Source organism: Trichechus manatus, unplaced genomic scaffold (genome assembly GCF_000243295.1).
Source record: "Trichechus manatus latirostris isolate Lorelei unplaced genomic scaffold, TriManLat1.0 scaffold00138, whole genome shotgun sequence".
Lineage (NCBI taxonomy): Eukaryota > Metazoa > Chordata > Mammalia > Sirenia > Trichechidae > Trichechus > Trichechus manatus.
Genome location: NW_004444074.1, coordinates 7,473,362 through 7,488,642, shown reverse-complemented (window position 1 = coordinate 7,488,642; position 15,281 = coordinate 7,473,362). Strand labels below are relative to the sequence as shown.

At 44.0% G+C, this 15,281-nt stretch overlaps 1 protein-coding gene across 1 annotated transcript; it reads right to left on the bottom strand.

Moving 5' to 3' along the window:
* Nucleotides 1–12,407: 12,407 nt before the first annotated feature.
* Nucleotides 12,408–14,213, bottom strand: LOC101353264 (C-C motif chemokine 4). Its single transcript, XM_004385437.2, has 3 exons — nt 14,054–14,213; nt 13,391–13,505; nt 12,408–12,796 (listed from the first exon to the last, which is right to left on the bottom strand). Exons 1-3 carry the CDS (start codon nt 14,127–14,129, stop codon nt 12,709–12,711), a joined length of 279 nt encoding a protein of 92 aa, XP_004385494.1. The 5' UTR covers nt 14,130–14,213; the 3' UTR covers nt 12,408–12,708.
* Between the last annotated feature and the right edge of the window lie 1,068 nt (nt 14,214–15,281).

The following is a 15,281-nucleotide window of genomic DNA, read 5'->3' as shown; positions in this document are numbered from 1 at the left end:
CGTCCCTGGAAGGGAGGGTGGGGCAAGAGGCAGTAGAGCAGGAAGAATTTAATAAAAATAACAAGCCATCTAAGCAGTGCCCACTAGTGACCTGGTTCCTTTGTTCTATTTTACAACTGGATTCCCTCTGATTAGGGTATTGTTTCTTGGTGATGCAAATGCCAAATATGAGATTCAGGCACACTCTTTAGCACTTTGTTCATTGCTAAATCACTAGTTTTCCTGATATATATATATGTATATCTAGAGAGAGAGAGAGGCAACATGGCACTACAGACAGAAGCACCATGTCGTCCCTTCACAGCAAAGACCCGAAAAACTAAGTAAAGCAGAGAAAACGTCAATCCTGGAACCCTAGGCATCAAATGAAGGGATAAAGAACTCAACCCAGCACCAAATGGAATAAGAAACTGACAGAGAACAGAGAGCGAGGAGAGACACAGAGTGGAGGTCTGCTGTCAGTTAGCGCGGCACGGATTCACCATCTTGGACTTCTCAGCCACCATGAATGGTGAACAGGGAGTATGGGAAGACAGCTTCAAGGAGCTCCCAGCAGGAGACAGAGCACCCAGTAACCAGCAATACATGCTTTCCCGCACCCTCTTTTCTTCCCCCTGCTGGGCCCCTGCTGCTTGGCAAGGGAGGTGACAGCTCCTTGCTGCTTGGATTTGCCCTGCCCACACCAGCCAGCTCCTTCAGTGCCATTTTTTGGTTGCTATTATTGCTTTTTTCTTCTTTTGGTTTTTTCTTCTCTCTTTCACCTCCTTCCCTTCCTTTCTCTCGAACACCTGGCTCTCTGTGCCATATCCACACCTTCTTGACAGCCTGGGAAGCGCCTCAGCTGGGGATATACTTCCTCGGTCCACATCACCATGCTGGTAGGATCCCTGGGGGCATTTGTTTTTTTCTTCTTTCCTTTTTGTTTTTCTTCATTTCTCAGTTTCTCATCTCTCTCTACTTTCCTTCTTTACTGTCTCCTGAATCCCTTGCGCTGTTTGCCACCTCTGCCACTTCTAGACTGTCTGTGCAGTGCTGGCCAGCATGTGAGCCACTTCTCTGGTCTGTGCCACCAAGCCAGTGGGCTCACTTGGGGATTTTTTTTTCTTTTTCTATTTTCTTTTCTTCTTTTCTTATCTCTCTCTACCATCCTTCCCTTCTTTTCTCCTGAACACCTGGCACTGTGTGTCATCTCCGCTCCTTCTTGATGAGCTGTGCAGTGCCACTTGGCTGGGAAACTGCTCCCGGTGGTTTTATTTTCTTTCTTTCTTCTTCTTTTTTTTTTTTTCTGGGTTTCCTGTCTCCCTCTAACTTCTTTCCTTTCCTTCCTCAACCACCTAACATCTTTTTTTTCTTTTTCTTTACTTGGTTTCTTGTCTCTATATTCCTTCCGTTCCTCTCTCCCAACCACCTAACAGCCTGTGCTTTCTCTCTCCTTTTTTAAAATCTAGCTTCTTATTTCTCTCTCCCTTCCTTTCTTCCCTTTCTCCTGCCTCCTTAGCTGTACGTGCTGTATCTGTCCCTTCTTGACATCCTGTGCCTCACTGTCAGGCTAGAAAGCCACTAGCACACAGCTTCCCTGGGTCTGCACCACTCCAATGGCAGGCTCCCTCAGCACTTTTGTTTTCTCTTTTGTCTCCTGTTTCTCTCTCATCTTTCTCTTCTTACCCACATCCACTTAGTTCCACACATCACAACTTCCCCCCTCCCGCCTGCTTATCTGCACCATGTGCTGAGCATCACACACCGGAGCAGCACAGACACAGTCTACAAGAACCTGCCCTGCACTGACCCCCGGCCCCGCCATGTCAGCCCCAGTACATGCCACAAGCAACCCATCCCAGCCCTACCCCTTCTGCAGAACCTGCCCTGCTGCACCATAGGTGAGTGACTGGCCTTGCCCACTGGACAAGGTGGTGAGAAGTATCACGCCCAGAGATGAACAAACAACAAAGAACGCCCAGCCCACCTGCTCAGACATAACCAAATAAAACAAAAACGCAGGATGAAGCAAACAAATCTACAATCAATAAATGAAGACAATAACTACTGAATGTCCTGAAGACAGCAGACAACACCAAAACATAAAAGAAAAAGAAAAAAAAAAAGGACAGGATGGTTCCAGGAGGCATCCAGAATATAACACCAGATGACATTCCAGTAGAAGAAAAGGCACTGGAACTACCTGATAGGGAATTCAAATCTCTAATATTCAGAGATATCCAAGAGTTGAAGGCAAAAGCAAACAAAAATGAGGAAAAAATAGAAAAAATCATGGAAAATACAGACAAAACAGTGGAAGAATTCAGGAAAATAATACAGGAACAAAAACTCAAAATAAATTCACAGCTAGAAATCATACAAAAACAGCAATTAGAAATCCAAAAGATAAACAACAAGATTTCATAAATGGACAGTATCACAGAAGGTTCGAGGTGCAAGTTTGAAACAATGGAAGACAGAATCAGAGAAATACTTGGATACCACTTTGTTTGAGGAAAAATAAGAGGAAAGAATGAAGAAAAATGAAGAAACCCTGAGAATTACGTGGGATACAATCAAAAGCAAAAATTTGTCAGTGATCAGAGTTTCAGAATGGGGAGAAAACAGAAAACACAGAGAGGATCATTGAAAAATTGCTAACAGAAAACCTACCTAATACCAAGAAAGATGAAAAGCTGACCTTCCAAGAAGCTCAACAAACCCCATATAGGATAGAACCCAAAAGAAAATCACCAAGGCATATCATAATCACACTCACTAAAACCAAAGACAAAGAAAGAATCCTGAGAGCTCTCAAGAAAAAGGAAAAGCCACATACAGAGGGCGAACAATAAAACTAAGCTCTGATACTCAGCAGAAACCATGCAGACAAGAAGACATTGGGATGACATATACAAAACCTTGAAAGAAAAAGATTGCCAATCAAGAATAATATCTCCTGCAAAACTCTCATTCAAATATGATGGTGAAATTAGGACATTTTCAGATAAACAGCAATTAAGGGAATATGTGAAAACCAAATCAAGCGTACAAGAATTACTGAAGGAAATCCTTCAGTTTGAGAACAAACAACACCAGACAACAGCCTGAATCTAGGACACAAGATCGCACCAGCCAGATACCAACCTAAGAAATGAACTCTCAAGGATTATTCAAAACTAAAAGATTTACAGCAGGGAACCAGAGAAGTTAATCTGTAAATGACAACAATGTCAGAACAATAAAAGAGGGCATAAATGGTGTAGGTATACAACTTTCAAATGGAGAGGAGCCGGAGCACAACTGCCAAGAACTTTGTAAATCTAAGCCTGTAGAAGGAGAGGTTTAAAGTTGCTTTGTGATAAAGACTAGAAATCTAAGGCCTTTATGGCCTAGGCCAACTTAATATTCCTTTTGTTTTTTCCTTTCCTGACACTTTTAAAAGGCTGTCAAATCTTTGAATGAATTCCTGAGGGAATGGTAACAGTCATTCATTGCTTCCAGAGAAGGGAACAGGTGGATCCTTAGGTGATAGAGCTAGGAGGGAGAATTACTTTTTTAGTGGATATACTTTTATGCCTTTTATACAATGTGTCTTGTTACCTATTGTCAAGTGATTAATTTTGAGATATCATTGAGTTCACGATATCAAACTACTTGGTGGGTTCTCATCTGTCAAGAATTCCAACAGCTGGTGTCTCCATAAAACCAGAAAAAACAGTTGCGTTGGAGGTGATTCTGACTCATGGTGACCCCATGTGTTGTAGAGTGGAACTGCATTCCATAGGGTTTTTCAAGGCTGCGATCTTTCAGAAGCAACCATCAGGACTCTCTTCCAAGGAGTCTCTGAGTGGATCTGAACCACCAACCTTTCAATTAGTAGTCCAGCACTTAACCATTTGCATCGCCCGGGAACTCCTTGGTGTCTCCATACCCATTGCCATCGAGTCCATTCTGACTCACAGAATCCCTGAGACCATCTTGTTAAGATAAGACTTATCTTTCTCTGAATTAAAAAAAAAAATTTTTTTAAGATTTTTTCTTTTCTTCTGAATTTATGTGTTTTACAACCGTATCATACATCTTAAAATGAAACTATTTGAAAAGTAGAAAAGTGCACTCACAACTTTGCCTCCCAATTCCTACATCTTTTTCCATTTTTCCAGCTTCCTAGCTCAGTGGGAACGAACCCAAGAGGAGAGGAGTTTTGAAGAGAGACAGGGTGGAGACAACTGGGAAAAAGAGAGAAGACAAGTCCCGTGGGTCTCTGAAGTAAAGGGTGAGTGAAGAATGCAGCTCACAGCTGCAATGTACCCACAGGCTCAGCCATCAGGAGGAACTTGATTTCTTTCCCCACCCCCAGCTCAGCTCTCCTCCTTCATCCCTGCTTCAGCTTGCTCTGCTCCTTGCCTCCTGGGAGGAAAGTGCCTATCTCAATGTGAACATTAGGGGAAGGTTCTGGGATGGAGTAGTGTGGGGTAGGGAGGGGAGAGAGTTTTCATGACCCAGTACATGAGGAAACAGACTCCCTCTCATCTAGAGCAGGAAATGGGAAGATAGGCGGTACAACAGAGTAGAAAAACACAGGCCTGGCATCCAGAAGTTGCTCCACAAATGGTAGTTCCCATCCCTTGTCCTGCCTCATCTGTTTTGGCTCTGGCTGCCAAAACAACCTGGAGAAACCCCAATCAGAAAGTTAAGTAAGCAGATACCAGCTCCCTGGCCCCCGGGTAAGAAAAGGAAGTTGTATGAGAAGAGGAAAAAGAGAGAAAAAAAAAGAGTTTATTTCCTAGGTTGGTATCTGGCTGGTGCGATCTTGTGTCCTAGATTCAGGCTGTTGTCTGATGTTGTTTGTTCTCAAACTGAAGGACTCCCTTTAATAATTCTTATAAGCTTGGTTTGGTTTTTACATATTCCCTTAATTGCTGTTTATCTGAAAATGTCCTAATTTCACCATCATATTTGAATGAGAGTTTTGCAGGAGATATTATTCTTGGTTGGCAATCTTTTTCTTTCAAGGTTTTGTATATGTTATCGCATTGCCTTCTTGCCTGCATGCTTTCTTCTGAGTAATCAGAGCTTTGTCATTTTGGGCAATCGGTGAAGTCCCATGTTGCTCCACGAAGAGGATCCCATGGTGTCACATGCAATTTCTTGATGAAGGATAATTTCATGAGGGTGATCAGGCCTTCTGCTGCTTTCCCTGGAAGGAGGCACCTGCTGATCTAGCCTTTGCTGAACTGTTACTCCTTTCCAGTTTGCTCAGGGGTAGGGAGGGGTGGCGAAAGGACTCAATTATGGGAGAGGAGACCCAGATTCTGGCCCTAACTGTGCCCTGTCACTGATAATAAAACCAGAGGCAAGTCACATTTCAGCTGTGAGTTTCATTTGTCAAGTGAAAGGATGGGCCTCTAAGACCTTTCTAGATAAGAATCCAAGTCCTCCCAGAGAACCAAAGCAGTCTCAAGAAGTCGCAAGCTCCCTCTTAACCTGGCTGGTAGTTTTTGTACCCTAAGTAAAGCCTGAGCCCTAATACTCAACTGCTGAAGCAGACTCTCCTCTTGAGAGTGCCTCATCTCATTATAGTTCGTCACCTCCAAATGTGTCCACCTCCCCCTGGGTTTTCCCTGCAGGGAAGTTCAGCTCACCTTCTAGAACACACCTTTCTGAGCTGTAGGGGTTGGTCAGAGAGGATCAATGTCAGTGACTCTTCAGTTGGGTGATTGTGTTAGTCTCTTAGTGCTGCTGTAATAAATTACCAGTTTGGTAGCTTAAAATAACACATATTTATTCTCCTACAGTTTTGGAAGCTACAAGTCCAAAATCATTTTCAATGGGGCAAAAATCAAGGTGTCAGCAAAACCACACATTCTCTGGAGGCTCTAGGGGAAAATCCATTTCTTTGCCATTTCCAGCTTCTAAAATTACATTCTTGCATTTTTTGGCTTGTGGTCCCTTTCTCCATCTTCAAAGCCAGCACCATGACATCTTGCTTCAGTTGTCACATTGCCTTCTTCTTCTTTTCTGTAGTAAAATCTCCCTCTGCCTCCCTTATATAAAGACATTTATGATTACATTCAAGATTCCACTGGATAATCCAGGATACTCTTCCCATCTCAAAATCCTTAACTTGATCACATCTGCAGAGTTCATTTTGCCATGTAGGGTAATATTCACAGGTTCCGGGGTGTGGACATTTTGGGGCCCATTATTCCATCTACCACAGTGATCTACAACTTGTCTCAGGCCTCAGGGTCATTCAGCCTATTGCCTATCCCCTCCCTCAGAATAGGGTTATGTATCTTTCTCCAAAGATCATGCCCTAACCTTCCAGGCCACCCGAGTTCCTCCTACCTTCATTCCCTTTAAAACCAAAACCAAACCAGTTGCTCTCGAGTGAATTATGACTCATGGCAACCCCATGTGATTTAGAGTAGAACTACACTCCATAGGGTATCAAAGACTGACTTTTTGGAAGCAGATAGCCAGACCTGTCTTCTGAGGCACCTTGGATTCAAACTGCCAATCTCTTGGTTAGCAGTTGAGTGCTTAACTGAGTCACCTAGGAATTCCTCACTCTCTTTCAAAAAAAAAAAAAACTGATGTCATTGAGTTGATTCCAACTCATATCCACCCTACAGGACAGAGTAGAACTGCCCCATAGGGTTTCCAAGGAGTAGCTGGTGGATTTGAACTCCCAACCTTTTGGCTAGCATAAAATCTCCTTTTTTTTTTTTTTTTTACTGTTGTAGTTTAAGTGAAAGTTTACAATTCAAGTTAGTCTCTCATACAAAAATTTATACATGCATTGTTATGTGACCCTAATTGCTCTTCCTGTACTGTGACAGCACACTCCTTTCCACCCCTGATTTCCTGTGTCCATTCAACCAGCTCCTGACCCTCTCTGCCTTCTCATCTCACCTTCAGACAGAAGCTGCCCGTTTAGTCTCATGTATCTACTTGAGCTAAGGAGCACAGTCTTCATGAGTATGATTTTATGTCCCATAGTCCAGTCTGATCTTTGTCTGAAGAGTTGGCCTCAGGAATTGTTTTAGTTCTGGGTTAACAGAGAGTCCGGGGGCCATGCTTTCTGGGGTTCCTCCAGTCTCAGTCAGACCATTAAGTCTGGTCTTTTTACTAGAATTTGAGTTCTGCACCCCACCTTTCTCCTGCCCCATCAGGGACTCTCTGTTGTGTTCCCTGTCAGGGCAGTCATTGGTGATAGCCAGGCACCATCTAATTCTTCTGGTCTTATGATGATGCAGTCTCTGTTTTATGTGGCCCTTTCTGTCTTTTGGGCTAATACTTTCCTTGTATCTTTGGTGTTCTTCATTCTCCTTTACTCCAGGTGGGGTGGGACCAATAGATGCATCTTAGATGACCGCTCACCAGATTTTAAGACCCCAGATGCCACTCACTGAAGTAGGATGCAGAGCATTTTCTTAATAAACTTTGTTATGCCAATTGACCTAGATGTCCCCTGAAACCTTGGTCCCCAGATCCCCACCCCTGCTACTCTGTCCCTTGAACTGTTTGATTGTATTCAAAAAACTTCTTAGCTTTGGTTTAGTCCAGTTGTGCTGACTTCCCCTGTAGTGTGTGCTGTTCATCCCTTCACCTAGATAATTCTTATCTACTATCTAGTTAGTGAATAACCCTCACCCTCCCTCCCCACCCTCGTAACCATCAAAGAATGTTTTCTTCTGTGTTTAAACCTTTTCTTGAGTTCTTATAACAATGGTCTTATACAATATTTGTCCTTCTGTGACTGACTAAATTCATTCAGCATAATGCCCTCCGGTTTCCTCCATGTTATAAAATGTTTCACTGATTCATTGTTCTTTATTGTTGTGTTGTATTCCATTGTGTGAATATACCATAATTTGTTTATCCATTCATCCACTGATGGGCACCTAGTTGTTTCCATCTTTTTGCTATCATTAACAGTGAGCAGCCACTCTCTTAACCACTGTCTAGGACAACACTGTCCAATAGAACTTTCTGTGATGACGGGAATGTTCTACATCCACACTGTCCAATACAATAGCCACTAGCCACTTGTGGGTATTGAGCACTTGAAATGTAACTACTATGAGAAAGGCCATTAATTTTTAACTTTATTTAATTTTCTTTCAAAGCTTTATATATGTCATCCCATTGCCTTCTTGCCTGCATGGTTTCTGCTGAGTAGTCTAAGCTTATTCTTATTGATTCTCCTTTGTAGATGACTTTTTGTTTAGCCCTAGCTGCTCTTAAAATTCTCTCTTTGTCTTTGGTTTTGGCAAGCTTGATTATAGTATGTGTTGGAGACTTTCTTTTGGGATCTACCTTATGTGGGGTTCGATGAGCATCTTGGATGGATATTTTCTCATCTTTCATGATATCAGGGAAGTATTCTGCCAACAAATCTTCAACAATTCTGTCTATATTTTCTGTTATCCTCCCTGTTCTGGTACTCCAATCACTCGTAGGTTATTCCTCTTGATAGAGTCCAACATAATTCTTAGGGTTTCTTCATTTTTTTAAATCCTTTTATCTGAATTTCCCTCAGATGAGTTGGTGTCAAGTGCTTTATCTTCAGTCTCACTAATTCTGACTTCCATTGCCTCATTTCTGCTCCTCTGACTTTCTAGTAAGTTGTCTAATTCTGACATTTTATTGTTAATCTTCTGGATTTCTGATTGCTGTCTCTCTATGGATTCTTGAAGCCTGTTAAATTTGTCATTATGCTCTTCTCTAATCTTTTTAATTTCCTCTATTGTATGTTCTATGTTTTGATTAGCTTCCTTCATAATCTTTTGAAGAGTTCTGTATATTAATCTTTTGTATTCTGCCTCTGGTAATTCCAAGAAATTTTCTTCCAGTGGAAAATTTCTCGATTTTTTATTTTGGGGGCTTGCTGAAACCATCATGGACTGCCTCTTTAAGTGATTTGATATTGACTGTTTTCTCCGAGCCATCAATAAGTTATTATATTTATTTCTTTTATGTTTGCTTACTGTGTCCTAGCTTCTTGTTTTGTTTTGGTATGCCCAAATAGGCTGCTCATGTGAGCTAGTTTGATTATTGGCACTTTTGAAGCTCTAATGTCCTGTCACCAGGTGGTTAGATCTGTTACTAGCTATGTGAGCTCAGGAGTCTGCCCACTCCTCCTGTATGCATTCAGCTCAGGTGTCCAGGTGGACAGCCACCAAGTGCGTGGTGCAGGTTCACACCTACAGTCCTAGACAGGCATGGGTGATTGGTGTGGGCACCAGCATCTGGCTGCAGCAGGGGGACACACTCTGAGCAAGGCAGGGGCTGACAGTTGCCCCTGAGTGTCCAAGAGGAAAGCGTGTCCCTGTTCCCTACAGCACATAGGTGGGTGGGTTTTGCAGCTGGACTATGAGCACCCAATGCTGTTGGCTGTAAGGACTGGGGGGCATCTCTTATTCTTGGGCCCCTATCACAAGTGGCTAAGTGGTATGGGTAGAGCCATCAGTCCTCAGGCCCCTTATGTGGGTAGGCGAAGAACCTGCTTAATGGGCAGAGCAGTGTCAAATGTCACAAACCTGCCACTTCACAGCTGAAACAGTTGAAGTTAGACTTCAGGTATATACTCTATTGTACTGTGGTAATGAGGGCCTACACTGTTGAAATGGGCCCACACAAGTCTATGCAGGGGGAAAGGCACTCAAAGTCCGTGGACTAGGCAAAGGAGCTGTGCCTACCCTGATTTCCTGGTTTAGGGGAGCTGGCAGATTATTTTTTCCCCTGTTTGGTAATTCATTCACTCTCCAAGGCCAGGAGAATGGCTCAGGGCGTGTGATGGTTCCTACTTCCAGCCCAGTGGACTCAGCAATTGCTGAAGCCGATCTGGGACCCAGTGCAGAGCAGGGAGCAAGGAGGTAAATGGGAGAGAGGTTTTCCCCTAAGGGGGGTGTTTTTGATCCGTGTGGTAGGCCAGATGCAAGTACTTATCTTTCACCGATTGAGGGCTGCTTCTCACTGGTTCTGGATGGCCAAGTAGACTCTCTATCACTGGGTCTCTCCCAGTGCAAAAAACACCTCCTGAGCACCGCTGCTTTCCTGCCTCACCTCTCATCCCCGAGCTGATATGGGCTGAAGGGCTCAGGGTCTTGCCAGGTCAGATCTGGTAACTGCTTGCTGCTTCCAAACCGTCTCTCCCTCCCCCTGCCACTCAGTCTGGTTCCTCAACTTTGCCTTTAATGTTCAGGGTTCCTAGATTGTCATATATAATCGATTTACTTGTTTTTTGGGGGGGGGAGTTTGTTGTAAGAGGGAGCACCAGAAGGGTCTGACTACTCCACCATCTTGGCCCCACCTACCAATTTTTAACTTTATTTAATTTTTTTTAAATCTAATTGAAATTTGAATAGCCATGTGTGGTTAGTGGCTAACAAACTGACCAGCTTTGTACCAGAAAAATGAACAGAAGCTAAGACTAGTCAGTTTCTTTGCTTCTAGTCTCTCCTCACATCTGCTTGGATCAGCTCTGCCACCTCCCCCCTTTTCTCAGTCCCTGCTGAGTCTGAAGGATGTTTCTACTGGGGCTGTGGGATGATGCCGGTGGCTAACAGCAAGACAAGAAGGAAACTATGTCTGCTGGCCCCAGGAAAGTCCAGGACCCCAGTTCGGCTTTTGCATTTGACCAAGAGCACTCAATTTATTTCAAGGTTGTCCCTTCCTCACTCTCTTGCTGCAACAGGCCACATTTTTGGAAAACACATAGGTGCGTCACTGGGGAAGGTGCACAGGAAAGGACACTAACCTGGAGTTGTCACTGGCTGAAATCCTGCTCTGAAATCCAAACCTTTGGAGACTCACTTCCCCATCTCTGGCCTTCGGTTTCCATACCACGAGAGGGCTGGACCAGATGGTCTGAGAGGTTCCTCTCTGCTTTAATAGACTATGATCCTATGTCCATGGATTAAGTGTCTATTGTACATGTAATTATATTTCAGAGCCATGGTCCCTCTGATGCATGTCATGGGATGTTCCAGTTGAAGGATTATTATGTAGATATGGCTCTAGGTTACTCTTGCAACATTCCAGGACCAAACCAGTTGTTCATTCTTCTGTCCTCATGATAATGCTTCACATTAGCTTGGGCTTGTCCTCATGATAATACTTCACATTTGCTTGGGCTTTAGAGAGCTGATCCATTGACTAATTTGATTCTCATGAACCCTGGGAGGGCAAGACACTACTCCCATTTTAAGAGAAAAAGCTGAGGCTCAGGGAGGGAAGGAGAGAAACTTCCAGGTGTCAAGTGCCATGATAGGTGCTTTACACATCACCTCATAATAACCCTTTGAAGTGGATAATATTACCCCCACATTGTTGTTGTTAGGTGCCACTGAGTCAATTTCGACTCATAATGACCCCATGTGACAGGGTAGAACTGCCCCATAGAGTGTTCTAGGCTGGAGTCTTTATGGGAGCAGATCACCAAGGTCTTTCTCTTGCAGAGCCACTGAGTGGGTTTGAACTGCCAACAGCTGAGTGCTTAACCATTGCACCACTTCACAGGTGTGGAAACGGAGGCCCAGTAATGTAAAATGACTTTCCTAAGGTTACACTGATAACAAGTGATGGAGGTCCTCTTTTCTGACTCTGTACTAGTCGCTCACCACTCTGTATTTTCTGCTGCCTCTGTAAACACTTCCCCACAAGATGCTGAAATAATAACCATAGCACTACGGCTCTCTTTCCTTTCCACATCATCCTTTTGTGATGCTCTCCAAGCAGACTTAGCAAGTCATTTCAACTTGCTGAACCTCTATTTCCTCTTCTATAAAATTGAAGGGTAACAGTCTCTACTTCATAAGGGTGTTAAAATCCTTGTTGAAATTTTAGGTAAGATCATGTATTTGAGCAGTTAGCCCAGAGCACATGGAAGTAACTCAATAACTACTAATTCTTATTATGTTTGGAAACCGTTGTCCATACTAATGAAAAAAAACCCTTTGCTGTTGAGTCAATTCTGACTTACGGCTACCCCATGTGTGTCAGAGTAGAACTGCAGTACACAGGGTTTTCAATGGCTGTGATCTAATGGAAGTAAATTGCCAGGCCTTTTTTCAGTGGCACCTCTGGGTGGATTAGAATGGCCAACCTTTCAGTTAGTAGCCAAGTGCCAAAAGTCTGTGCCACCCAGGGATCTCTTTATACTGATGTTGTTGTTGTTTGCCATTGAATTGATTCCCACTCTGAGCGACCCTGTATGACTGAGGAGAACTGTTCCATAGGGTTTCCTAGGCTGTAATCTTGACAGGAACAGATTGCCAGGTCTTTCTCCCCCAGAGTGACTGGTGAGTTCAAATCATATACCTTTCCGTTAGCAGCTGAGCCCTTAACCATCACACCAAACAGTATCAGGCAATTCCCTTCACCTCAAGCCAAATTAAAACCACAAAGAAACTGTCTACATTTTTTAAAAAAAGTTTTATTATGAAATCAAACTACATCACCCATGTATTCTCTGCAATAGTAGAGAAACAGTGGTGGACCATCCCCATGGGGGACATATGTCCCTCAGCAAAACAAACATAAATAATAGCAACATCACCAAATACAATAACACAACACATAGTAACGATTAAATTAAGAGAAGGAACAGGAAATGCTGAGAGGAGTCTTGGGCATGGATAAGATGTGTTTCAATGAGAAGTGTCAGGGCTCAGATGTCCTTCCCTGCAGACTTGCTGCTCTCAGGCCTGGAGTGGCTCAGTTCAGTTCCAGGTCATCCATGTACTCCTGGACCCAGGGCTCACTGGGGTTGGCACAGACTTCCCTGCCCCTTTTGGTCTGGAATCTGAGGAATGAGGAGTGGACAGATTAGACTCCCATGGAATCTTTGAGGACATCTCGTACTATTCTTTGCCTAGAGCAGGCATCTCTCTCTACCTGAGGACCACCACTGATGGTTCACATGGAGCAGCTCTAGTGACGGAGGTCCTGGGAGTGGCACTGGAATGAGATTCCCTATAACTTCCACCCTTTGGACTTCATTGTGGCTCAGAGGTTGCTCAGATGAGGAATCAGTGAGTCTTGCAATTAATGTGGATACATCTCCCCATTCCCTACCGCCCCTAACATCTTCTTTTCTAGCATGATTTAAGAAATCAGTTGACATCTTATGTGACCTTTTTTAACTTTCCCTGGTTTCCTGACTGCTGGTTAACTTTCTTCCAGGAATCCCCTCTTCTCCCTTGGCCCTACCCAGCCCCTACAGGACTCAGCAAGCAACCTCATGACCTGTTTCCTCACTGCTCCCTGACACCAGGGCCACAACTCTGACTCTCGCATCCCTGGTGCTTGGTGCCACATCCCTTCCCAGGTAGATCCCATCTCCACTCCTTCTACCCTCACCTTTGCCTCCCAGAGGAGCCCAGGGGTTGATACTCACACCACAGCTGGCTTGGCACAGAGGCCGCTGGTGTCATAGTAATCAACCACAAAGCTGCGAGGAAGCTTCCGCAGAGTGTAGGAGAAGCAGCAGGCAGTAGGAGGGTCGGAGCCCACTAAAAGGAAAGGACTGAGTGAGATCAAAGCACTACATGGGAGCTGGTCATTTATGAGCATTCCTGTGGCGATGCCAGAACCACAAATATGGTCCCTCACATACAATCCCACCCACCCTGAGTGGGAGTCTTATTTTGAATACAGGGTTCTCAGAGAAGATCATGGAAGAATTCTAAAAGATTGAAGCTGGATTGAGTCTCAGAGCTAATGTTCAACTCCCATCATTTTACGGATGGGGAAACGAAGGCACAGAGAAGGTCAGGGACTTGCTTGAACAAGTAGTTAGAAGCAGAGCCAATTATTCAGCCTAACTTCTAGCCCCATCCATTTTCTCCTCTATCAACTCCTGATTGTTTCTTAATAACCAAAAAAAAAAAAGAAAAGAAAAAACAGGAACTTGAATATTATTGAATGTCTACTAGAATCTACATTTGAGAGCAGACTATTTGGAATCTTCTAGGTCCCACTGTTAGACCAGCCTCAACTAGGGAGGTAGACTCTGCATACACCCTGACTCTCGAAATAGCATCTGAAAGGGTGGACTTACTTGGTGCTGAGAGGGCCGGAGAGCAGAAGGCAGCCACTAGCACGAGGAGAGAGAGGACAGTCACGCAGAGCTTCATGGTCTTGGCTGAGGAGAGGCTTTCCAGAAGCTGAGACTGAAGAGCCCAGAAGCTTCAGAACCCAGACTGTGTCCTGTGATGATACTGAGTTGGGAACCCTTACTTATAGGGACTTTGGGGCCTTGGATGAAGGTGGGGGCACAGGACTGTGAGTGGAATTTCCAGGGTAGAGATGATGTCATGGGGCCAGTAAGGAAACTGAAGCTAGCTAAGAGGGAGGAGCTCCTATGGCTTCTCTTCCTCAGGGAGATGTCATCACAGAGGAAAGAGGCAGGAGGCGGAGGGGAAAATAAGTGGGCTGCACCCCAGAGGGAAGTGGTACACCAAAGGCAGTGACTGAGACTGGCGAGAGAATTGCAAACCCCAGAGGAAGGATGAAATGTTCACACCTTCTAGAAGGGCCTTGTAGACAGGAGTCGTGAAGCCACACAAATTTATCTTTAATTGTTGGCTTTTGCTTCCTAGCCTCTTGCTGATTTATCTTTGGCTCATGGAGTTAAAACGTTTTGTTCATGAAGATGCCAACAACAATTCCTAGTGCACACCAGTGAAAGTATAAACCAAGAATACGAGCGACTTGTGTCAGTATGTTTAACCAAATCATTTGCCTCCAAGATTGAGGCCATTTCTAAGGAACAGTCAACAGAGAATAACAACAGATGCCTCCTGAATACACAACCAAAAAAGTGCTCACCTTCTCTAGAGAACCTTCTCTGACCTTCTTCCAACAGAATTATGTATCTTCTATGCTCCTGCAGCCCCGAAGCCACTTCCATATCTATCACATATCTATCTATTTACTTGATTGTCTCCCCCACTAGATAGTGAGCTCTTTCATGCACATACTGTATTACGCTTATCTCTGTATAGACAATAGGTGTCCAATAAACGATTGTTTAATAGAAGTCCAAAGGGAGTATGTGTAACATGGATTTAAGATGGGAACCCTGTTTAGTCAAATGAAGGAAGAATGAACTGAGTATTCTAACACTCTATCCAAAATGTGATTCCACCAGCCCAGAGCAGGTGGTAGTTTCTATCTTCCCCCTGCCCTCAACCCAGAGCTCAGTGGTTTTATAATAAGAGATACTATTCTAAGACTCAACACTTTCCAGCTTAGGGAACATCATGTGCATACTGAGGGCCACCCCC

What these genes read in the sequence shown, in the direction of transcription:
- LOC101353264 (XM_004385437.2), bottom strand. Translation starts at nt 14,129, where the DNA reads ATGAAGCTCTGCGTGACTGTCCTCTCTCTCCTCGTGCTAGTGGCTGCC. An exon ending in TCCGGCCCTCTCAGCACCAA is followed by an intron (nt 13,506 to 14,053) that starts GTAAGTCCACCC and finishes CTTTCCTTTTAG; the next exon opens with TGGGCTCCGACCCTCCTACT. An exon ending in TGTGCCAAGCCAGCTGTGGT is followed by an intron (nt 12,797 to 13,390) that starts GTGAGTATCAAC and finishes CTCATTCCTCAG; the next exon opens with ATTCCAGACCAAAAGGGGCA.